Source organism: Magnolia sinica, chromosome 14 (assembly GCF_029962835.1).
Source record: "Magnolia sinica isolate HGM2019 chromosome 14, MsV1, whole genome shotgun sequence".
Taxonomy (NCBI): Eukaryota; Viridiplantae; Streptophyta; class Magnoliopsida; order Magnoliales; family Magnoliaceae; genus Magnolia; species Magnolia sinica.
This window is the reverse complement of record NC_080586.1, coordinates 38,695,951-38,721,078: the sequence shown is the minus strand read 5'-3', so window position 1 is coordinate 38,721,078 and position 25,128 is coordinate 38,695,951. Positions and strand designations below refer to the sequence as shown.

General features: G+C 38.7%; 1 protein-coding gene across 5 annotated transcripts in view; it reads right to left on the bottom strand.

Moving 5' to 3' along the window:
- Nucleotides 1-25,128, bottom strand: part of LOC131226076 (uncharacterized) — a 141,558-nt gene that overhangs the window by 102,295 nt on the left and 14,135 nt on the right. For all 5 annotated transcript variants that reach the window (XR_009161643.1, XM_058221754.1, XM_058221751.1 and 2 more), the window contains exons 3-6: nucleotides 22,952-23,026; nucleotides 18,294-18,372; nucleotides 5,573-5,637; nucleotides 5,301-5,390 (exon numbers count right to left, since the gene is read on the bottom strand). Coding sequence is in view for 4 of the 5 variants with exons in the window: in XM_058221754.1 (XP_058077737.1) it covers nucleotides 5,301-5,390; nucleotides 5,573-5,637; nucleotides 18,294-18,372; nucleotides 22,952-23,026 (309 nt within the window). In the remaining variant the exon portion in view is untranslated. The remainder of the gene's footprint in view (nucleotides 1-5,300; nucleotides 5,391-5,572; nucleotides 5,638-18,293; nucleotides 18,373-22,951; nucleotides 23,027-25,128) is intronic.

The window sequence follows — 25,128 nt, the reverse complement described above, 5'->3', positions numbered from 1 at the left end:
ATAGTCTTCATTTCAATAACCAATAAGAAAATAAAAAAGATCAAGTGCCAGTAGATTAAATAAATAATAAATAAATAAAAGAGGCTAAAAGAGATGCGGATGAGTTTGAGTTCGATAGATGCAATCAAAATCCATTATTCTTGTTGTATGTAGGGGCCCCACACAAAAGAAATAGCCAGTTTGGAGCCCCAAATGCGTAAACAATCGAATGGAGGAGTTTATGTAAGAAAACGGTAGGCTTGAGTTGTTCAAGCGGAGTTCCACACTAGTGGAGGAACTTCCTCCTCCCACATGGATTTCCTTGGACACACCAGGGAAAACCATGCAGGCAAATGCAAACAAAGGAAGTTTCTCTGCCAACTTGGTCCCTTTGTGGAGCCGCTTTACTCACACTGGTGCATGTACATGTGAGTAAGCATGTCAGCATCAACAGTGCATAAGGTCCTATTTATGGTCATTTTTTCTCATTTTGAATGATTACTCAAAATATATTAAAACCATAGCACAAATGCAATGAGAGAGGCATAGATGATGCAACATGAAATTCAAGTATGATGTACAAGATTTCAGGCTTTAGATCACACTAGTTCAAAAACAATTACACAAAATTCCACATCCCACACAAAATTCAAACACTCAATCAAGGGGAATCTTATGCGGATCCAGGCCTACACATGCTAGGGCTGGATCAATCAAAATTATAGACCAAACAAGAAGACCAAACAAGAATCAAAGGAGGGGTAAATCCATCCACACATGCACAGAAATAATTCCCCAAATCCAAGGGATTCAGAAATTTCCATTCGAGGAACCCTAAGGTTGAAGAAAGGGTATAAAATTGAGGATTTGAGTAATTTAGGGTTAGGTGTAGGGATTTGGGGTGAAAGAGAGCAGAGAGACAAACCAGAGAAGTACCACACACGTGGACAGCAGTAATGGCCCAACCGCACGTGCGTGTGATCCCAACCGCACGTGTGTGGGGCCCACTATTCAGAAAAAGGTCACCTTGGCCCTAGTCGGCTAGGGATGGACTCCAAAACACCCAAATCTCAGCTCGATCCAATACACGGTTTGTGCGTGGTGCTCCACCGAAGTTTCAGCCCTCCTGCAGGGCCGGATTCTGGAAATCGGTTGTAGAAAGAAAAACGGTTGCAATAGAGGATGGATTTGAAGCGTAGATGATTGTAGGAGAAGAGAAATATAGATAGAGGAAGGTGGGGGCGAATCGGGATAGGTGTGGCTTCGCACCACGGTAATCAGCCCTTCGAGGAAAGGAGGGTTTTGCATCCAATTAAATCTCCACAACTCAAAATTTTAAAGGAGCAAAAAAACGCAGTAATTTTATTAATCTTCATTGAGAAAAAAAAAAAAAAACTACAAGGGGTGCCTATTTATAATAAGACCCTATACCCCAAAACTTGCGACCTATTACTTAGAGACGAAGTAATCAAAAATAACAACGAATCAAAGCAATCTAAACCGTCCATGATATTCCTAATACCAATAATAAGCAAAACCCAAAGTACTCAATTAATTGGAATAGTGGGCCACGATCTTAAGAACCCATGGTGGGATTCACATGACTATCGGGTCCACTCCAACAAACCAAAACGCAGCCCTCTAACTAGGAGGCCCTCCCTGGACTTCGTCATCGATCCAAATCGATGGTGGGGCCCTCCTTGCGTATGTGCATAGGGGGGGCATGCATGTGCGCGAGTTGTCCCCATCAATAGAGTCATCATCTCACCAAAGAGAATAGACAAAAAAGAGAGAGATACCAAGAGGAATAAGCCTCCCCACATAGCAGAAGGAGATGACCAGGAGATACTCACCAAGAAGGAGCCAATCCACCCTACAGGATCTCCAAACTGAGAAAATCCAATCCTAAAGGAGCTTAGGGAGGGAAATCGCTCTACAGTTAGGGGCAATGAATGGCCTAGCTAACGACCATAAACTAAATTTTTCACTTAAGCTTCGTCATCTCTATTCTATCTTCAATATTCTAGTATCCTGCTTACCCACATTATATCAAGTAGAATCATCATCCAAAAACCAAGAGGCTGGAAGGGCCTCTTTGCCCAACCAGAAAACAAACCATTAAGGGCCTAGGATAACCAAAGAGGTTGAAGAAGTGGCTCCACACGGCATCAGCATCCTCCTGATGAAAGAAGAGACGGTTCCACGTTCCCTATCAAACTTACACATAACACATGTTAGGGATTGCAACATTCTTCCTCCTCCTAAGTTTGTAATAGTGATGAGTTTGTTAGCCAAAGCAATCCAATGAAATGCTTGAACTTTAGGAGGAACAAGGATCCACCACAAGGCAACCTCCACTAATGTCATGCCATTGAAGACAAATTAGGAAGAGAAGAATCCTTTTGATGGCCATTTTCAAATATTTCAATCATCGGACGGTGAATCAAAACTCGTAGTGTATAATTTGACTAAAAGCCTTGAGTGGCTAGTAATTTTGTCTTCACACAAAATTTCTTTAAGTCACATTCCTCGAGAACTAGAAACTTCCTCAATGAGGAAACCTCCTTAACTCCAAGGGGTGTCATCTATCGGTGCAATAATTATCTTGTGTTGTCATAATAGCATTGGAGTTTCTGTAGGCCTATGCATATCCTACCCAAACATCACTTTACCAGTGATGGAATATAACAAAGGGATCAATAATCGTCATGAGGGTTATTTTTCCAACCCAATAACAAAGGCACTCTCATAGATATGTTAAGAATATGGGTTGACGAGTTGTAGGTGATTTGGCTTTCGGCAAGTGGGAGTTGTTGGCATTTATGCCTTTGCAAGCCATTTTAAAATCTACACTGCAAGTAATCATCAAATATTACTATTGCTGTTTGGTTGTGCTTCGTGCATGAATTGCTTTAACCGATGAGTCCGCAAGTAAAGTTGTAGCAAGCCAAGTGCATTTGTTCGGGAAATCACATGAAGATATGATGACGACATCACATCACGTATACCCTTACGTACGTATTAGAGGAGGAAGCGGGCCACGCCGATTTCCCTGTGGCTAGGCGAGTACCCTTGATCGTGTTGAAGACCCCATGTGCATGTGCGAGCATCTGGAAGACCCCACATTAGGAAGATGCACATGAGCTGCTTTATGGAGTGATCCAAACTGTTGGATTGGAGGGACGTAACGATCGGGACATTGGATCGCATAGATCACATGATCGGGCCATTGATCGTTGATTGTCCACATCAGTTTTAGACTTTATCATAGTTTATGATTTAGTTTTTGATTCTTTTATATTTAGACACATTATGAGTGTTTTAGTTGATTTTATTTAGACTATGGCAATTTTCGTTAAAGTTCACAAGACAGGGATTTTTGTAATTTTTGAAACGTCTTGGATCTATAAAAAGAGGAGGGCATGTGACCTCTCCCTCATTGAATTTCGTGATTTAAAGAGAGAAAGAGAGAGAAAGAGAGAGAGAGAGAGAGAGAGAGAGGACCTCTTGCTTTCTTCTCCCATCTTCATGCTATTTGAAGATACTTCCATGCGATTTGGAAGGAAGATTGGTGCGAGGCTAATCTTCATCAACGGAGGTGCGAGGTCTCCATCTATCACCACACCGTCTTCTCATTTCTTCCCTATCCAGGTATTTTCTTCAGATTCTTAATTTTCCCGTCCCAAATCTTCATCTTCTCCCAAACCCAACTTTCCCATACCATCCACAATCCAAACCCTGACCCTAAACCTAAAATTCCTAATTTTCCTATTTTCCCAAAATTACCCAAACCCTAATTTTCACCCTAGGTTATATTAGGTTTCCTATTTTGAAATAGACTAAACCCTATGCTAATTGAGTGTCCCTGCATAGGGGTGTACATCGAGTCGAACCGAGTCGAGCTGCCTCAGCTCGACTCGGCTTGGCCACTAGCTGATCTCAGCTCGAACTCGGCTTGGCTTGGTCCTCGAACCTGACTAACTAGCTCGGCTCGGTTCGGTCAGCAACTCGGGCCAGTTCAAGCGGAGTTCTAGCCAAGATTGAGCCAAGTACGCGTGTGTAGCATTTTCACAAACACCTAGACTGCACCTTCAAAATCTCACTGTATTTAAGACAACAGCAATGGTTTTACAAGGATTTTATCAAACACCTTCTAAGCAACATAAAAATCAAGAAAAAAAAGGGTATTAGTTTCATATACATACCTTCCTTGCCACTAGCCACGCTTCGTTGGGTCATTTCATCAAACAGTTGGTGAGCAACATCAATATCAAAGTAACCGAGTCACCAAACTGGTTCGATCCGAGTTCGATACGAGCCGGGTTCGATTCGAGTTGAGTTGAGCTGGGGCCAGCTCGAACTCATTTTCGAGCTCAAAAAACCAGCTCTACTCAGCTCGAACTCAGCTTCAAACCGAGTTGAATCAAGCTTTTTCGAGTTGAGTTGAGCTAGCTCGGTTCGTGTACACCTCTATCCCTACATCCATTAGATCCTAGTTTCGTTTTATTTAATGATCTTGTGTTACGATGTTGGTAGCTTAAGCTAGGATTATGCATGATGCCCTTTTGATTTTCATGATATTTGTGATGATTATAGCAATGTTTGTTTGTTTTTTTTTTTGTTAAATATCTTAATTTGGCTACTTGATCTCACAAGTTAATTGGTTCATGCATTGGTCCTGCATCAAGAGATTTTATTTTATTTTATTTTTTGAGAGAGATATAACAGTGATTTTTCACATGAAGAGATTTGTCTAGGCAGATCCCTATCCATCTAAAAGCAGGATCATTTCCACCCAGCTGCTTTTTTCTCAATCCTCTTTAAGTTTTTTTTTTTTTTTCGTGGGAATGGTACAAAATTTAATTAGCACCACTCAAAAGAGAGAAAAGAGGAAACACGTAAGAAGAGGGGATGATAAGGGAGCATCCTATCACCATGCAAAGGAACTCAAACAAAAGCATTCCACAAGTCCTATATCATATCATTTTTCAGCCCAGCCATGAACCCACTGATACCAACATTTGAAACCTCGGATATATCCACATGATCCCTTGAAACATGTTATACAAGTGGATGGCAGCGAAGAACCAAACTAATTAGATAAAGAGAAAATAGTTAATGCCCAAAAAAAATTTATTCAATCATCCAACAAAAGAAAAAAGTTGTTATTCAATTTCAACCTCAAATCCCAGAATGGTTTGACCATTGTTAAGGTTCAAGCAAAAAAGCATGACCAAAAGAAAAGAAAAGAGTTGTCATTTAATTTCCATATCAAATCGGAGAATTGTTGGCCATTGTTAAGGTTCACGAATAGTTATTACCAAAAGAGCTTGTTTCTTCTTGGCATTTGAATTGACAACAAGATCCCTTGATACCTCATGCATAGACGAGGTTAAGTGTCTACGTCCATTCTGCAAAATAGCAAGCGATCAGTTAAACTGCAAAGAATAACTTGAATCAAGAAGCCAATTTCAAGAAATTGCATTGCCCAAATTCCTATCAGCAAATGAAGATAAATAGGTGGGTTATAGGTCAATTATTTTCCTTTGTAGTGTTGCCATAATCATCAATTGTAACCTAAACCCAAGCTTACCATGCAAATCACATTTGCAACCTTCAAGTCTTGTTCCACTTCCATCACCAATTGCATCCCCTTCACTGACCAAAGATAAGCATCTTAAAAATAGAACATCGCATCCAAGGCTGAGACTACTACAATCTCAATTTCTAGAAAGGAAGAAACTTGGGATGCTTATATCTCAATGAAAATTGAGAAGGAAAAAAAAAATCCTGAATTATTACTACAACCAGAACCTAACATGACAAATGGAACAAGAAAGACGGTACTCCCATTCATCATCATTTCCAGGGCAAAAAGAAAATATCATGAGGAAAAAGAATCATTCAAGTAGGCACAACAACATCACAAGAGCAAAAGATTACATCATCATAATTTAAGCATGGCGAAAAAAGTAAAAATGGTCAGATGTGACCATAAGGAGAGAGACCCAAGTAAAATAAAAGCACAATAAAGGCTGGAAAACTTGTTATTGATGAATCAGGATATAAATGCCTCAAAAAGTACCACTTTTTAACTTACCAAATCAAGTAAATGAATGGGATGAGAAGAAATGAATAAAAAAGAAGAAGTCAGAGGGATAGATCGGACATGAATATGAAGATTTCCTCCATATAAAATTGACCATGTTTTTTTCAAAAGAACATGCATACTCCTTGCGGTAAAGAATATATTGGATGGCATCCAGACAGCTCGCATTTATTGAATGCAATATATGAATGGGATTCTATCCTACATATGCCAGCTTGCAGCCACAACAACCAGAACACGCAGGGGCGGTGAGCTGATCTGAGAAGCCTCAAATGGAGTCTCTTCTTCTTCATCTTCTCCTTCTTCAAGAAAAGAAGAAGAAGAAAAAAAAAAAATCATACCGGGAAGTGCTTCCCTCTCTCTCTCTCTCTCTCTCTCTCTCTCTCTCTCTCTCTCTCTCTCTCTCTCTCTCCCTTTTTTTACTTTACAAAAGCAGCAACATGCAACTGCTTCATATCCAAAAAGATTAGGAGAAGTTCAGACCAATGAGTTGGACTATGAGTCACAGTCCAGCAGCCGATAGTTTCCAACCTTCTATGTATGAGACATCCAATAGGTTGGCCCCATCATGAGGATTGACTTCGAAAAACTTGGGCATGGGCATATCCAGTCATCTAGTGGACCACATTTGTACCTTTTTTTTTTTTTTTTGTTATTTCTAATGGCTAGAAATGTTTGTCTATGATGTGGACCACATGATGAGCGGACATGGATGATCTTTGCAACAAGTGACCCTCATATTGGGGCAACCTATTGAAAATGTAGGATTTCACATGCACTAAACCAGTTGAAAGTTATCTACTAGGTGGAACATAGCTTGAGGTCCAACCAGTTTGACTTTAGACCTCTTTTTTCACTTATACCATAGTCTAGTGGAATATGAAGCTTGATACACTTTAAATTTGTACACTTGACATGTATTAAATATGATTAATCCATTAAAAAATGGGGCCGGCAGTAACCAAGTCGAAACCCTAAAATCAGATTGTGCGAATAATGACCATTGATTTATGGACACTCATTTGTTGAAATATGACCATTAGAAATTTTAATTCTTCACCGTCCAATATATGTTCAACAATCTAGGGCCAATTACATTAGTGGGGTGAGTGCCAATAGATTGCATGAATTTGAGGACAATTTGGGGCTATGGGTGGTCCCCCAAATAAGCCCCAAATTGGTGACACTATTCAGTGGAATTAAATTTCAATTTTTTCTTAAAATTTATCAAGGGAAATGGTGTCAAATGGTTAGGGGCATGCATTAGTCGAATGGGTGTCATAGCTTGCATGAATTTGGGACCGATTTGTGGGCATTTGAGTGGCCGCCCAAATCGGCAACACTATTCATCCGAATTTAATTTTAATTTTTTATTATAATTACTTGGGAGGAGTATCAAATGCTTGGGGATATGCATTAGTGAGATGAATGCTATACATTACATGAATTTCAGGACTATTTGGAGGCATTCAAATGCCCCCAAAATCTGCGACATTATTCATTTAAATTAATTTCAATTTTTTATTTAAATTTCTTTGGGGAATGATGTTAAATGCTTAGGGATGTGCATTAGTGTGATGAGTGTTATAACTTACATGAATTGCATTTTAGATAAATCTAAGTATCAGGTTAATAAATTTATCGAACAACTCGATATAACACTCTCACCAAAGAGTAGACCATTACTAATGCAAGACAATTAACCACTTGCTCTAAAAGCTCGAACAGTTAGAGCATGGCGAATTAATCCCTTTATCTCATAGCCCAGGCCCCACATTGCATGGGTTAGGACCTCGGCCGAACACCCCTCGTGGGCCCTACATCACATGGGTACCGCCTCACACGAGCCACCCGTCTCACACGGGTGAGGCCCGCCTCACACGGGCCGCCCACCCTAAGTGTATCCCCGCATCCCACAGGCTACCCCACTCAAGCCCAATGTGAAAATGTCCCTGCATTAATCACCCCCGGTGAGGAGTCTCGAACACGAGACCTCCCGCTCTAATACCACTTTGATGCAGAATAATTAACTACTTGCTCTAAAAGCTCGAACTGTTAGAGCATGGCAAATTAATCCCTTTATCTCATAGCCCAGGCCCCACATCGCATGGGTTAGGACCTCGGCCGAACACCCCCCCGGTGGGCCCCACATCACATGGGTACTGCCTCACACGAGCCACCCGTCTCACACGGGTGGGGCCCGCCTCACACGGGCTGCCCACCCCGAGTGTGTCCTCGCATCCCACAGGCTACCCCATTCAAGCCCGATGTGAAAATGCCCCTGCATTAATTACAACACCATAAACATGTTAAAAACATATATATTTAAATTATTTGGGATTTTTTGGGATTTTTTAGACTTTTTGGGCAAAAAAATTCAACTAATACAAGGGGCGTAACAGCTGTTACACACCCGTATCAGCCGTAATGGCCAATACCTGTATCAGTAACGGCGATAACTGATACGACCACCGTTACTAATATGGAATACTTTGTTCCTTGTCTTGCCACTCATCCATCTTAACATCCTCATTTCAGCTACACTCATCCTATTTCTTCTCCAAAAAAATAACACATCATTCATCAATAGCCATCCATAAATACACACAACAAAGAAAGATTTAATAAAACAACATAATGCGATAAAAGTTATGGCAAATCATATCACTCATAACCATATTATGTCACCCTCATATTCTCATCTCTAACAATAACAAATTAACAACTATGATTATAAATGCAGTTCGTAACTGCCCTCGCTTCTCCAATCACACTCCTAATAGTTGGCCTCTCCTCCACCTTGAGGATCAAATCAATGATTTTCTTATGGCAACACAGGGGGTCCCATGCATGTTGTACTTTTCCATGAACTCCTTCCCCACCATTACGAATGCGCTCCCATTTTCTGTGACAATCTAGACTACGTTCACCACTCCCAACTCCCACTTGGTGCTTTTCAATGGTCCATATAAGTAATTTGTATCCTTAATGTTGTTGGACGCATTAACGGACCTAAGAAATATTGTCTTCCCTCTATAGTATACGATAAATTTGGTAATGGACTATCTTGTGGGGCCCATCGATCCATCACACATCAATGCAACCCCCAATCATGTCCCACGATGGCTAAATCAAAGCTATGTAAAGCCGATCTCCTTCACTTGCTCATTCAAGTTATGCTCGTAATATCTTGCCGCATTGGAGGCATCACACCCATGCTTTCGTGCTGCACTTCGTCAATCGTTTTCTTGAAGCTCGGGCTAGCAACTACATTAGTGGCACATGGTTGTATATATAAAATAAAAAAATAAAAATAAAACATGGAAATAAAGGAAACCGTCATCTCCCTCAAGTTCTCCTTATCCGTTCCCCTTATTCCAAAGATCATTTAGGGACTTCTCCTTTGCAGCCCCATTCATATACATTGACGAATCCATTGGTAGATGCAGCACTAGAGTACTCTAGGTATGGCACATATTAGGCCCCATTGATGTCCCCACCCCAACAGTCTCACCTACTATATGCACCCTGCATACTACTCCCAACACCCCCTACTACTGCCAACTAACCTCTCGTCTAGAACCTTCAAATATAGGCCTAGACTCAACCCATTGCATCTAATCCTCAGCCATTCTATCTGCCTATTTGCATAAGGGTCATGAACAACCTATCTATATGATAATCTATCCCGCTCTGTGACATTCCTTGAGATACAAAACAATGTACCTGGCATCCAGGTCCTCCTCATCCACTTGCTCAAGTCCTTGCATAGATGCAACAATTCCTCCCGGATCTCCTTGTTGCATGTAGCAGACTCTCTACTTGTTAACTTGTCAACAAATAATTCTTCACACTTGGATTGCAATTTTAAATGGTGAAAACAGAAGAAATTCAGGTTTCCCCACTTTCTTCCATTTTTCCACCCACAAAATCAAAAACTTCCTTCAAATCCATGTCAATGCATGACATCGAGATGGATTTGAAATTTTTTTCTTCCTAATCCATTGAAAAATTAATAAATTTAAACATGAAATCAAATTATTCCCAACCAGTGGGTTCCACGTAATTTTCCGCTCCCCGATGCAATTTCCCCACCAAAATCATCTTTCAATGTGAAACAACTAGAGTAGGTTTTTTTTTCGTTTTCTCCACTCAGTGGCCTATTCGACTAATACAAAAAAAAAAAAAAAAACCCTCAAAAAACTCACATTGACTTTTTATTCAATTTTTTGTGATTTTTCTACTTTCTTTCAAATTTTGCACGATCTTACAATTATTGTCAATACATGAGGTATTTTCCATGTATCGGTCTATATATTGGAACTTTATAATATTGAGATATATCCTAGGATACATACGATAAATCGACCAACAAAAGGGAATATTGCAAATACAGTCAGATTTCATATTGGCAGATATTTTGGTCGTTATTATCGACACATGGAGTACTGGCCTGGTATTATAACCCCATGGGATGGGCACAATACTGCAATTATCTGGAGCAGCAGTATTATGGCCCCCAGTACAGATGGGGAACAACAGCTCGAGCCAGCTAGTAATTCTTTCTAGTTGCTCATTGTAGTGTGTTTTGCAGCTTGTATTGTATGACAGCAAGCAGTTTCTCCACTGAACAATGGAAAACAATCATGCATAGGTTTTTTTTATATATATATTGAGTTCTAGGTGTGTAATCATGTGTCCTTTGACATCTTTACAAAAAATTTCCACCATTTTCATAAAGCTTCCCCAATGTTCCCTCAGAATGCGATACGTCACGTGATACATGCGATACTCCCAATGTTTGTCAATGATCTCTCCATATCCCAATGCTGTAAAACATAGTACAATACCAGTACTTCGAACGCTTGTTGAGTGATATTATGAAACCATTGTTTCTAGAATATTTTAGGACATGTTAATGAGGGAAAAGCTATGAAATGTGAAGGATAGAGTAGTTGATCAAGTGCAACACAGGTCATTTCCTTTTTATACTAGTTATGTAGATTATCTAAGAATACTTTATGCAATATCAATTATATTTACATTTTGAAAGCCTCACTTGGCTTTTAATGCCATGCTTAAAACATACTATACATTGATACCAAAAGCATTGTGTTCTGAGCAAGGTTTCGTACATTAGACTGTCTCTTGTTCTTTTTCTTCTATTCCATTCACCATAATGCTATTCAGAATCAAAGCAAAACATTTGACCAATCCTATGGCCAATATAGGTCGCAAATGGAATAGAAAATCAAGCAAACCGCACAACAGTCATCAGGGGGATGTTCATAATCAATTCAATATGAAAGGATAATCTTGAAAATCAAAGCAAGTGCTCCCAGTCATGCTTGAATTCTTAGGTATAACTATGGATTGAAGTGATGATTATCTATAGAAATGATGAGCTTGTTTGAAACCAAAAGGAACCTAATCCACCTAATCATTGAGGTGCTCCATTTGATGAACGAGCAACAATATGCAATTTAAACATATAACCATGAGATGGTAATAGAAATAGCATGAACCACGAATTGGAAGATGGTGGTTATGCATTCACAACCTAACGAGCATTGCCATAACAAAGTACAGGCAGGAAGATGGTGGTCATGCATTTTTCTTGATGACATGGGGGTGTTCCTTGACTCTAGAGTCACATAGCAATGATCAGATTCAAGGGTTATGTATCAACATGGTGGAAACTACTCCAATAGCCATTAATGCACTAAGTGAAGGAAAAGATTTTAGTCCTCTCTCGTTCTTCTTCTTTTTTCTTTTTTTTTTTTTTTTTTTTTGAGGCGGGCGGTAAGAAAAAAGATTTGATCCTTAGTACCATATGAATAAGCTTCCCAATGGAAGGAAAAATCTTCTAAATGATTGAACAAGTTCTGTTTCATCAATATTAAACATGCCTTCTAGGAGGTTGAATCATTCATGAAGAAATTGTGTAGTACCGAGCTGTTGCAGGGCCCATCTGATGTATGCATAACGTCCAACCCATCCATCCAATGTGTCCCCAGTCATTTGGCCTTAAGTCCAAAAATCAGGTCGATCTAAAACTCAGGTGGACTGCACAACAGGGAACAATTTGAGAGGAGACTCCCAACATTGAGTTGCATGAGGCCGGGGAGCACAACCGTGTTATGTATACACCACCCAGTCTATTCATTTAACTCATTTGCTTGGTTAAAAGGGTACTGCAAAAAACAGGCCCTACTGAAACTTAGGTGGGCCTTTTTAAATAGCTACACTATGTAGTGTGCAGCTTACGCTACGTGTAGCTTAAGCCTTACGCTACGGAGTTCATGAAAATAGCCATACGCAACATGATAATTTGCGTGTAGCCTACGCAACATGATAATTTGCACATGCTACAAGCTACGTAGCTCAAATTACAAGTTATTTTCACTACAACAATAAAATCAATTTTCTTCAATGATTCGTTAATTTTTTTCTTTTCAATGAAAATTAGTTAATCTTCTTAATGCTATTAGTAAAAATAATATCAGTCTCAAATCAATTTCATTGCTTTTTCTTTACCTTTATATTTAATCACTGCCATTTCCTATTACTTTAGGTTGCGTTTGGTTGCACCAAATATCATGAAATTTTGTTAAAGTTGATTATTAATCAGTCTAATTTAGAGTAGAATATCATTGAAGTGCAACCAAGCGCAACCTTGATTTAAAAAACTAGAAGTAGCATGTTGCTTAGGCCTCATGCTATGTAGCTTAGGCCCCACGCTACGTAGCTTACACCTCATGCTTCAGAGAGGTGAACGCAACTCTACATGGTATTCACTATTTAAAACATTTTGCACGCACGCACGCACACACACGTACGGTTTTGTTAACGTCCCCACATTCATAGGAACGTTAGCAATGACCCCAAACCTTTAACGTCCCCACCTTCATGGAGATGTTAGCAATGTCCCCAAACCCTTTAAAGGGCACACAGGGTGACCTACGTCAATCTAAACCATTCATTCATTCATATAACTAGGAGCAAGCCATAGCGCAAGAATCGCACTGATTGGATGATCCTAACCCTTTGAATGGGGCCAATTTGTTACAACCGTCCACTGTTTACAATCCATAAATCACATGATTAGAATCATAAAATAAAAGTGTTACTTTAGAGTCATAAGAACTACAAGTGGAAGCTATCTACTAGATGTTTCCAAATGATGATTGGACCTATTTGTTTCTCCAGTTCATCTTGACTGTCCATTTTCATGCTATTTATTGGAAGCTTAGGCTCACCTGATTGGCATGACTTTTGCACCGTGAATTGCTCCTAATGAATGAATGAATGGTTCTAATCGACAATAGGTTACCATGTGCCATTTAAAATGTTTGGGGATGCTCACGCACGCACGCAGAGATGCATGCTCTAGTGCTCTCAAAGAACTATAAGTCATTGTGGTCCTAGTTGAATTGATTCACTTGGACAGTCCAATCGATTGATCAAACTGTCCATTAAGTTCATAAGACATTTAACAGGCTAGAGTTCAAAAATTAACCAGAGCGGATGATCCAATCCACACTTAATTTGGCGTTATTTTCTATAGCCATCCATTTTCTGAGCCATTGATGAAATGGTTACAATTGCCCAACAAAAGTGATTCCTTAGAATCATAAGCAATCAATCATGGTCCCTAACCAAATAGGTGATTCAAATTGTTGATTAGACTATTTTTGTGCAAATGATCCTGATCGTCCATGTTTGAGGACATTAATCAAAGGGTTGATGTCAGTCAGATCAGTGTGATATTTTTATGCTAGCCCATTAAATATGCATTGGACCGAATGAACAGTCTAGATAAATGGTAAATTTCTCATATATATATATATATATATATACCCAATGCTCCCAATGCTCAGCTGCACACTAGTTCTCACAAGTTCTCGTGAGTTTTTGAGAACTCATCACACGTGATGTCAGCCCAAAATCTGAATGGTCCACGCGATGCAGGACCCCATGAAACCCCCCAAGGCCCAACTTTTACCCTGATCCAAAACTTTGTGGCGCCATGGCAAAAGAAAACAATTTCCTCTCTTGATTTGCATCTCTCTTTACTATGGCCCACCAAAGTTTTGGATCAAGATGAAAATTGGTCCTTGGGGGTTTCATGTGGTGCTGCATCACACGGACCATTCGGATTTTGGGCCCCATGACACATGTGCAAAGGTGCGCACGTGAGCATGCCTTTGTGTGTGTGTGTGTGTGTGTGTGTGATGTAGGGCCGATGCATGAATCAAATATCATGTGAGATCAAGTAGGAAAATTAAGGTAATTAGCAAAAAACATAAACCTTGCCATTATCATTACACATACCATGAAAACCAAAAGAATATCATGCATAATCCTAGCCTAGGTTACCAACATCGTCACACAAGATAATTAAATAAAGGAAGCTAGGATCTAATGAATGTAGGGGCATCTAATTAGCATAGGGTAAAGCCTATTTCAAAGTAAATGACCTAATACAACCTAGGGTAAAACTAAGGTTAGGGGAATTGGGAAAATCTAAGAATTAGGATGGGATCAAATTGGGTGAAGGGATAAAAGGGTTTACATGATCTGATGTGGGAATTAGGGTTTTGGGTAGAAGGGGTGTAAGGATTTTGGGTGAATTGAAGAATGGGAGAAGTTGGGGTTTGGTAATTTGCGAAAGTAGGAAAGTTAAAAATTTCTAGGTTTAAGTTAGGGTTTAGAAAAAGGAAGGAGGGGGTTTTGCTCCAAGGGTGATGAGACACCAAAGGGGACAAAGGGGTGTCCGTACGGCCAACCTGGGAGGTTCACACGTGTGGCCATACAGTCACACATGTGGCTAGGTTTGTAAGGATTTGGGACTTTTAAGGTTTGGCCTGTTGATAGATATGGGAAAAGTAGGGTTTAGAAGAAAGATGAAGATTTGGGGATGGAAAAGATCGAAAAACCCTGAAGAAATACCTTGATGGGGAATGAAGGGATGATCATTTGAGGGATAGACAAAGACCCCACACCTCCGTTGATGAATATTGGCTTCACACCAATCTCCCTTACAAATCACATGGAAGTTATCTTCATATCTCATGAAGATGGAAGAAGAAGAAGAAAGCAGGAGCTTCACTTGTTTTTTTATCACAAAATCCAATAGAAATAAGTCACACACCCACCCCCTCTTTTTATAGCTCCAAGAAGTTTCAAAATTACAATTAAAATTACAATTATCGCACTGTTCTATGATTTTTAACGAAATAGTCATAGTCTAAATATAACCAACTAAAATAACTCATAATGTGTCCAAACATAGAATAATCAAAAACTAAATCCTAAAAAATGATAAAGTCTAAAAAACTGATGTGAACAATCCACGATTAATGGCCCTATCATGTGATCAATGCGATCCAATGGCCCGATCGTCACGTCCCTCCAATCCAACGGTCTAGATCACTCTATCAAGCAACCCATGTGCATCTTCCAAGTGTGGGGTCTTCCGGATGCTCGCACATGCACATAAGGTCTTCAACACGATCACGGGTACTCGCCTAGCCACAAAGAAATCGGTACAAACATTTTCACTATACTATTAACGCAAACCAGTTGCATTCACCCCACTATGATGTGCATATGAAATCCACTCCAACCATCATAAATGTAATCCCTCGTCTAATAACAAGCTCAAAATCTATCCAATACATGACTCAAGTGGGCCACATGAGTAGCAACAATTAAGAGGGGGAGGGCTTGCCCTCTCAAGTGTTTCCTAAGGTGTGGCCCACCTCAATCATGATGGATTGGCATGATTTTGGGGCCCATGGCCAAACATGAGAGGGCATACGTAATGTTCAAAATGGATATCATCAACAATTCATTTACACCACAATTGTGGTGAAAACATCCACACTCAATCATTTTCCTATAAATATATCTATGGGAAATGTTCCTATAAGGTCGACCTTCCGATAAGTAATAGTAAGGTCGAGCTATGTGGGCACCACCATGATGTGTATGTGGTAGCCAAACAGTACACATCTGGTGACTCCCCTCCCAAAAATGGGATGTCCCAAAAATCAGTCGTACCCAAAACTCAGGTGGGCCAAATCATTTAGAATAATGCAAATTCATGCCTAAAACATCTAAAATCACTTCATGGAACTGGTATGACTTTTGGAATCGACTGAAATTTGGTGCAACACCTCATCTAGGTGGGGCACCTGTAATGAATAGGTCAGATGTCTAAACCACATCTTGGTCAACCCAATAAACAATCAGCAAGCTTCTAACAGAGAGACGTTGACTCTCAAATGTTTCTTGTGGTGTGGTCCACTTAAGTCATGGATCAAGTTAGATTTTGGGCTCTAGGCCTAACATTGGATGATACCATTGTTCGGAGTATCCTCAATATATCGATAATATCCCCGACATTATCCGTATCTCTAGCTCAACAATACCGGTACCACTGGCACCAATACCGATAACATTGGTAGCAGTGTTTTAAGTATCGACAATATCGGCCAATATATCCCATGACATATCTTGTATCCCACCTATGCGATACGAAACGCACAAGTAGTGGGATATATCCTACATGTTCGATCCGGTGAGCATTTTCGATCCATTTTTTCTGTAAATCATGATAAATCGATGTCAAATTGTTACAAATCCATGATAAAACATGAAAAATCATGGTTGGGAGCTTTCATTTCGACATTTGGAGGAGATGGGCCGACTTGCGGAAAATTAAAAAATAAATAAATAAATAAAATCCCAATTTCTCACAAATCGGTTGCAATCTTTGTGTCCAAACGTTAAATCAAACATGTATGTAACAAGATCTAGTGATTCTTCTTTTGCTTTTGAATGTATTGCTTATGTTTCCACACATCTTCTTACATTTATAAACTATATTAATAGACTTTGAATATATTGCATCAATTCAGTTAGACAACACATAGATTAGGACCCCATACAAAGAAAACATATTATGTGCACTTGTTTTTTGTAACGTTTTGATTTATGAGTGTGTATTGATGTCGTTTTTAACAATTAGTGAAGTTTCATTGAAAAAATCGACCAATTTCCCAATGTTTCCCCGTGTTTCCAACAACAGCAATACATTACACGATACAACCGATACATCCCATGCGATAACCAATACGTATCCGTATCCCAAGGGTGCGATACGTAACCCGATACCGATGTTTCGAACATTGACTGGTAGTATCAAAAATTCCAGGTATCAATGATATATCGCTAAGTGTTGCCAATGCATCGCCAATATTTTCGACTATGTAATTTCCAAATGTCACTTGTATCGCCAATATTTTTTACTATGTAAATTCCAAGTGTCACTCGACATTTTGATAATATCGCCAATTTATTGATATCACCAAAATTTTGTTTATTAAAAAAATTCCATTTCAATTTTTTTAGGGGCACATGGTTGTATGATGAAATGCATGTTTATATATGTGTATCTTATGCATGCTTGGATGGATGGGTGGACAGATGGTACCTTTATTTGTATTATATAGATCATGGATGGATGCATGTTTCAGTTCATTTACTTTTACATGTCCAAGTTATTGTATAGTACCTGCATTTGTATTAAATAAAATCATTTTGGTTACTATTGAATTGATTCCTTACGACAACACATGCTTTTAGGCCCCCATTAAATGGGAACTTGTTATGTATGCATTCTTTTTGCAATTTTTTATTCCTAAATATGCAAATATGTGTATTTTACCATCTCCTGAAGTTTTACTAAAAAAATTCCAGTGTTTTCCACATGGGAGTCTAGTTTCGTGATACCTACCATGATTTGTGTATGGCATCCACTCTACCCATCAAGTGTGCCCCCTTGTGTTCATTACAGAAAAAATGACTAAAAATAGATAAACATTTTATCCCCTAACAAGTTGGCATATTCAGAATACATACCAACATCATAAAGAAGTACCATATCAAGAACCATTAAGATACGAGGTGTAACCGCTATGAACAATAGAAATGCAAATAGCAGCAATTTTTTTATTGCACTTGAGGTTACTATGCACCTAAAATGAAGATGAGGATGAAGTGAGAGCAATAAATAACTATATTTTGACAAAAGAACAATGCGTCTCCACTCGATATCCTTTTCGAGAACCACATACCAAATGTTTTGGCCATCTAAAAAAATAAAAAATAAAAATTTGCATACATGCAAGAAACCTACCCATTTCTTCATGGTGCTCCATAACATGGCATGATAATCGTTCTGCTATCCCATCCAGTTGTGATAATCTAAGTGCAGCCTGGGAAATGGTACCATACAAGCTGATGTTGAAACATGTACAAAGCAACTTAAGATGTGGTGGTGATCTCTAATGACAACAGTGCAAGCATCTAATGACAAGAAAATAGCTAACCATCATTCAAAGAATAACTAGATACTAAAAGGAAAATAAAAGAAGACATAATAATTCCTTTTCAAAAAGAACGCTCACGGGAGTAGAAAAATAAATTACATCCTTAAGCTTCTAGATGAGGCAAACTGGCCGATGATACGATCCAAATCATAGGTAAAACTTTCGGATTTTTTTCATTTTTTTTTTTTTTAACAACTTCATTATAAGAAGGTGATGGAAAGACCCACTCTTCAACTAGTGGAGTAAATCGAATTCAGCAGCAAATTGCTAATTGGCTTAAGGGTTTTTGAGGAAGCAAGGAAGGTAGTGATGGAGACAGACAGGAACAAGGATCTGGGGCCAGATGTTTTTGCAATGACGTTTTCATGGAGTGTTGGACATCAAGGAAGACCTCATCAAACTTCTGCAAGAACTTCATGGGAGATACATGTTGAATAGAAGTTTCACTGAGTTCATCATTATTATTCCGTAGTTCCACTGAGTTCTGCATGTAGAAGATGTTGTGGAAATTAAATATTACATACCAGTTAGTCTGGCAGGGTATGTGCATAAAATTTTAACAAAGTGTTATGTGCGTAAAATTTTAACAAAAACCTTTTATATGAGATATAGTCTTGGATCTCATCATTTCCCAATCACAAGGGGCTTTTGTTAAGGTCTGGAAATCTTGGACAGCATGGTTGTCTGAAATGAATTATTGACTCATCAAAAGATTGGGAAGGCCAGAATTCTGTAAGATAGATATGCACAAGGTGTATGATTAGGTAGAGACTGGGACTTCCTCCTATATTCTCTTCAAAGAATGGTCGCACAAAGCATGAAGTGAAGCAGCAACAAATTAGAGTGCGGGAACAGGGAAGCAGCTCTTTCAAAATAAAAGCAACTATAAATAGGTGGGAAGTGGGAAGCAGGAGCAGGAGTCCAAAGCAGGGATTGAAAGCAGGAGCAGCACCTAGTTAGAAGGATCCTGCGACCAAGCTCCGATTTGATGATTTAGGAGTCACATGAGTTTGAAACAAGGGGATCAGGGATCCCCTTTCTCTTTTTCACTTCCCCCATGTGGCCGAAAACCTGGGTAAGTGTTTGTTTTCTCTTTTTCACTATTTGCCACCATAAGCAAATTTGCAGGGATATCCAACCCTGAGATCACTCAAATTTTGAGATGAATAAAGACCTGTCTGATATGCAATTCTTGATGCAATCTTTCAACTTTTCCAAAAGTCTATGGCCTTAAAATATTCTCTTGCTTCTTTCCAAAAGTCTATGGCCTTCGGGAGCATTCACCAAATGAATAAGGTTCTTTCTCCCAAAAAGCTAAGATGCGTCCAAGGGTTTCAAGCATGCCTCCAAGAGTTTCAAGCAGGATGCATCCATAGTGAAAAGATTTAAGGAGTTCAGCCTATCTCTTCCTGACAGTTTCACAATGAATGAAAAGATATACACCAATCCCTCATCTTTTTCAGACATAATGTACCTATTTCAAAAGCTAAAGCCCCAACGCATTAAGTAATCCAATGTAAGAATCCTGTTCATCATGGCTGTCCAAAGGAATGCTGCAAGTCTAGGGGGAAATCAAATCAATGACAACCAAGCATGGCACTTTGGGGAGATTCCTCTAGTTTCTATTTTAGGTATAATATATGGGATGAGAGGGGATTCCCTAATTTTGTTTCATCACATAGAAGAAGGATCTAGTAGATGTGTCATTTGCCAATCCATTCATCAGCCCCTCAACCAAAGATAAAAACATCACTTAGAATCCCCATAAACCACACAAAACCCTCCAATTCCTCTTCTTGAGGTTTCTTCTGAGAGTTACATTCCAAATTTGATTGCTTCCCAATGATTCAGGGGAAACTTGCACTAGGGCTTCCTTTCAACTTTGATGATCCACAACTATCTAGTAGATCTTGAGCTCACTAAAGGTTCTTCAACCGGTAATCTGGAGGTTCTCATTTCTCATCACCAATTCATTGACGACAAACTTATTCTTCACAATGCTTCCATGTACCAAGGGAAGAATATCATTGGCATTCTTTGATGCTTTGAAGTAGTATCCGGCCTAAGAGTGAAAGTACGTAAAAGGGTTGGCTATTCGTTTCAATTATCTTAGGCTCCATGATTGGATGTAATACAAAGGCGTCAAGATTTTGGGATCTAGTGGGGCAAAGGATGGAGAAGAAATTGGAGCCAATGAAGAAAAGATAGTTATCACTTGGTGGGGGAATCGTGCTTACAGAGTCAACTCTTTTGATTCTTCTGGTCTACTTCCTTTCTCTTTAAAGTGTTGACAGAGGTGGTGAAAAGGATGGAACATATTCAGAGACTTCCTTGTTTGGTCTCTCTACGCTTGTCCTGTCGAATAGGCAGAGTCAGCGGGACCCATTGCCATGTATTGCATCACATATGGTATCAGCAAACCTCAATCCTTTACTACCGAAAGAGACAATTGATACTCTGGCAGAGCATGACGGCTGCAGGCACTTAGAATCATACAAGTGACATATATCTAACTCAAACTTAACTGCCCAATTCGCGGGATCTAAATTAAATTGATCATGGGCCAAACATCACATTGATAAAATATTCGAACAGCTCGAATGGACTGTCGAAATGAAAAAGCAACCAATGGTTCACATTCAACAAAACAAGTCCACTAATCAAAGTATAAGATCACTTGATTTGATCTCAATTTTTAGGTAATGATCTATCCACAGTGGGTTTTGAATGGTCTAATTTGAGTAAATTTATGCAACATGTGTGCAATCTTGAGTGCATGCCTATTGTCATAACACTCTGCCAGAGCATCTAATAACTACCTTATGCTATTGTGTAGATTATTTGGAAAATAGGCAGATATTTTAAAAAACAGGTGATGTCAGTGGAGAATATCAAAAGGGCGTCGACATATACTATTGTGGACTGTGTTTGGTGAAGCCAGAGTTTACAGGAGTCACAGAGCCAGAACTTTTCCAATATAGAGGAGCTGTGCAGGGTCGAAGAGACGTCCTTCAAGATAAAGCTTACTCAAAGCCCTGTCTACCAGGTTATCTCAAACTCAATTTCTATGATTGTTCATTAGCCAACCATGTGTCCTTCAACATGGTAGGTGTGACCTGAAATGAGGTGGAGATTTTGATGGCGTTGTCCGGTCCTTGTGCATTGAATGAGGCAGAAATCTTGACTCTCAGGAGTGATTGTACTGCTTGCAAATGCCTTTGATGTGGGATGCTGCTTTTTTATCACTAAAGAAGACTCCTGCACTTCTTAAAGTAACATTCTTCAAAGTTGCCGGTACCATGGTAACTATCGCTGTCTTCTATAAGTGAGATCAATAACCTTCGTAGAGCTAGTATCTTTTTTTCATTTTTTTCCAACACTGTTTTAAATAGCTTTGCCATGTAGCGTGTAGCTCACACTACGCAGTGCAGTTTAGCCTTGACACTACATAGCTCATGAAAATAGCTTAAGTTGCCCATGCCACATACTAATTTGCATACGCTATGTAGCCTACGGGACATGCTACACAGCTTATACTACAACTTACTTTTCACTAAAACATTAAAATCAATTAATGTTTTCAATGATTTGTTACATTTTTCAATTTTCAATAAAGATTAATTAATCTTTTCAATGATTTTAGTAAAATAACATAAATAATAGTATTAAATCAGTTATGCTTCTCTTTCTTTACCTCTATACTTAATCTTTGCCTATTTTCACTATTATCTTATGCTGCGTATCATTAAATTTCATTATTAATCAAACTAATTTTGGTTGAAAATATCATGAAATTTCATGATATTTGGCACAAGCAAGCACAACCTTAGTTAAAAATCTACAAGTACCTACACACGCTCCAGAGGGGTGTACACTATGCTAAACAATATTCGGTATTCAAAACACAGTTTTCCAACTTTTCAGAGTGATACTAATGAGATAGCCAAGAACCTCGCAAAAGATGGAGAAACAAGGGGGTCAATCATTATCATCTCATTGATGCCTCTCCTTTGAGGATTTTTTTCTTTTTTTTCAGCCTTTTTTTTCTCTTAATAAAATTTTGGTAAACATTTCATATATATATATAGCAGAACAGATAGCCTATCTACCAGAAAACCACATAATATAGCAAAACTATGAATTTACAATTCGTAAATCATATAAACATTTTAATGGGTAAAATTGTACAAGCTTTCTAATTCTGCCACTATTATTTTGACTTACATGTCAAGAACAACATTGACTTCATAAAGCCATAGACAAGCATACTGAAAGTGTATAATGAATAGAAGTCTATATAACTTGGAAACAAATATCTCATTAGTAGTGCCACACAGTCATACCAATGACAAGGTCTATCCCAAATGGATAGTAGATGAACTAACATAGATATCAGCCACTAGGATAAACAAAACCTAAACCTTGATGACTGAGCAACTTGCTCTATAATAGAATGGAGAACTACCTTCTTCTCAAAATATGTCAGATCATCTTCTTCGGATGGAATATGTTCTAGAACATGCCTAACTGGATCGAAATCCTGCATACAGAGAATAATGATGGTGTTCCATCATAAGTGCTTGCATGAATGTTATTATGAGAAGCACATCATAAGTAACTCTTTCTTTTGCTTTGATCAAGTAAAAAAGTTTTAGGACTTTCATCTACAGGTTCAACTTAATAAGAAGCAACAGTATAAAACACAAAGATGTAACACAATGAATTAGGAAAAGGATAGTGTACAAAGAACATCAAGGTAGCTCAAAGAGAAGTATGAAGTGTTGAGGAGCCTACAAATCCTTATAATATGTGGGAACAGGGATGGTGCAATGATAGAGGTATGTTGCTCTAATATTTGCATCTTATTGAGGGAATCTTTTGGTTTTTTTTTTCCTTTTTTTGGAAAGATTTATTGAGGGAATATTAGACATTCATTATTATATATATTCTTTTTACAATATTTTAGCAAGGTAGTTCACCTTATGTAAATCTTATTGGTAAATAATGAAATGCATTTCAAATGTGTAATTCCGTAAACCCTCATGCCGTGTCGCCCCACATCCAATCATGCTTTAAAGGTTACAAAATGGCATCCAAGATACTTGCATAGGATCAGCATATCGTGTTAGAAACAACATGATATCGATATCAACACCGATACCAGATCCTTGCATGACGCTTGCACATATGTTTTAACATATTCATATAACTAAGTTGAAAGAGGCAGTGGCAGAACTGGGACGCACCAAGTAACACAAGTGGAATTGCAATAAAGCAAACTGTTAGTTGTGAACAAGCAACAAGAAAGATCTTAAACCATTCAGTTAATCTAGAAATTAAAGTGAGGAAACTCCATTTCCCAACAGTTGAAATCCTATGGAGAACAAGAAAGCATGAAGGAACTCTATGACACCTCGATCCTTCAAATCCTATGATCAACATGTTGGATGTGACACTTACTAGGTATGGGTATTAAATCCATGTGGAATATTGGCCCAACCATGCAAAATATTCAATGCTAACATACTAACATCATCATCATAACCTTATCGAACAATACTAAAGAATTAATTAAATAATTTTCGGAATATTTAGTTATTAAAATACTAAAATATCATATATATGTATATAGTCACATCATCACACTCCTTATATGAATATCAAAGGAAGCATAGGTAGGAAGAGATTAATGTGACACGAACAGTCCCCTGCCCTTTGGCTAAAGGAGGGGACAAAAATGCAAGATTATTTCACAGTATGACAAATGCAAGATTAAGGACAAGCAAGATTTCTTGCATCAAAGCCAGTGGAAACATATTGGAGGAAAGATAGGATATATTTAAGGAAATTGTGGAATTTTATTCCACCCTTTTGCCGGATTAAGGGAGAGAAGGATGAAACATAGATGGGTCAATTTCAATCTGAGAAATGAAGAAGAAGAAACCGATTGGGTGAGGACCCCATGGGGGAAGAAGAGATGAAGGAAGCAGTGGAAGAGTTGGGTGGAGATAAAGCTCCAAGCCCAGATGGCGTTCCTATAGCCTTTTTCCAAGTTTTTTGGAAGGCATTAAGGGGGATTTGCTTGTCTTTAATGTGCATCTTTTATTGCATTGATTCCGAAGAAAGGAGCAGAAAATCATAGAGATTTCAGGCCAATTAATATCTTGGGCCGCAAGTAGGCTGCGGAAAGTATTGAGATGGATTTTCAAGATCACAAGAGGCATTCGCATTTGGGAGGCAAATATTGATGGAGAGTTACAGCACACGAGTGTATAAATCATGGTCAATGAGAAAAGGCTTATGACCATGTTAACTAGGAGCTCCTTCTGTATATCTATTGCAGAATGCAACATGGGGGTAGTGGATGATGCTCATTATTTCATCATGGTCAATGGGAGTCCGAAAGGATTCTTCAAACGATCAAGGAGTATATGCCAAGGAGATCTACTATCTCCCTATTTGTCATGGTGGCAAAGCCTTTAAGTAGCATGATGGAAAAGGCAAACATTAGTCGAAATGGTGAATGGTTTCCCAATTGGGCGAAGCAAGGTGAAGATCGCACACCATCAATATGTTGATGATACAAAGTAGTTTTGTAATGCAAGCAAGAAACAGGTTGCTAATATGAGACTAGTGATTGCA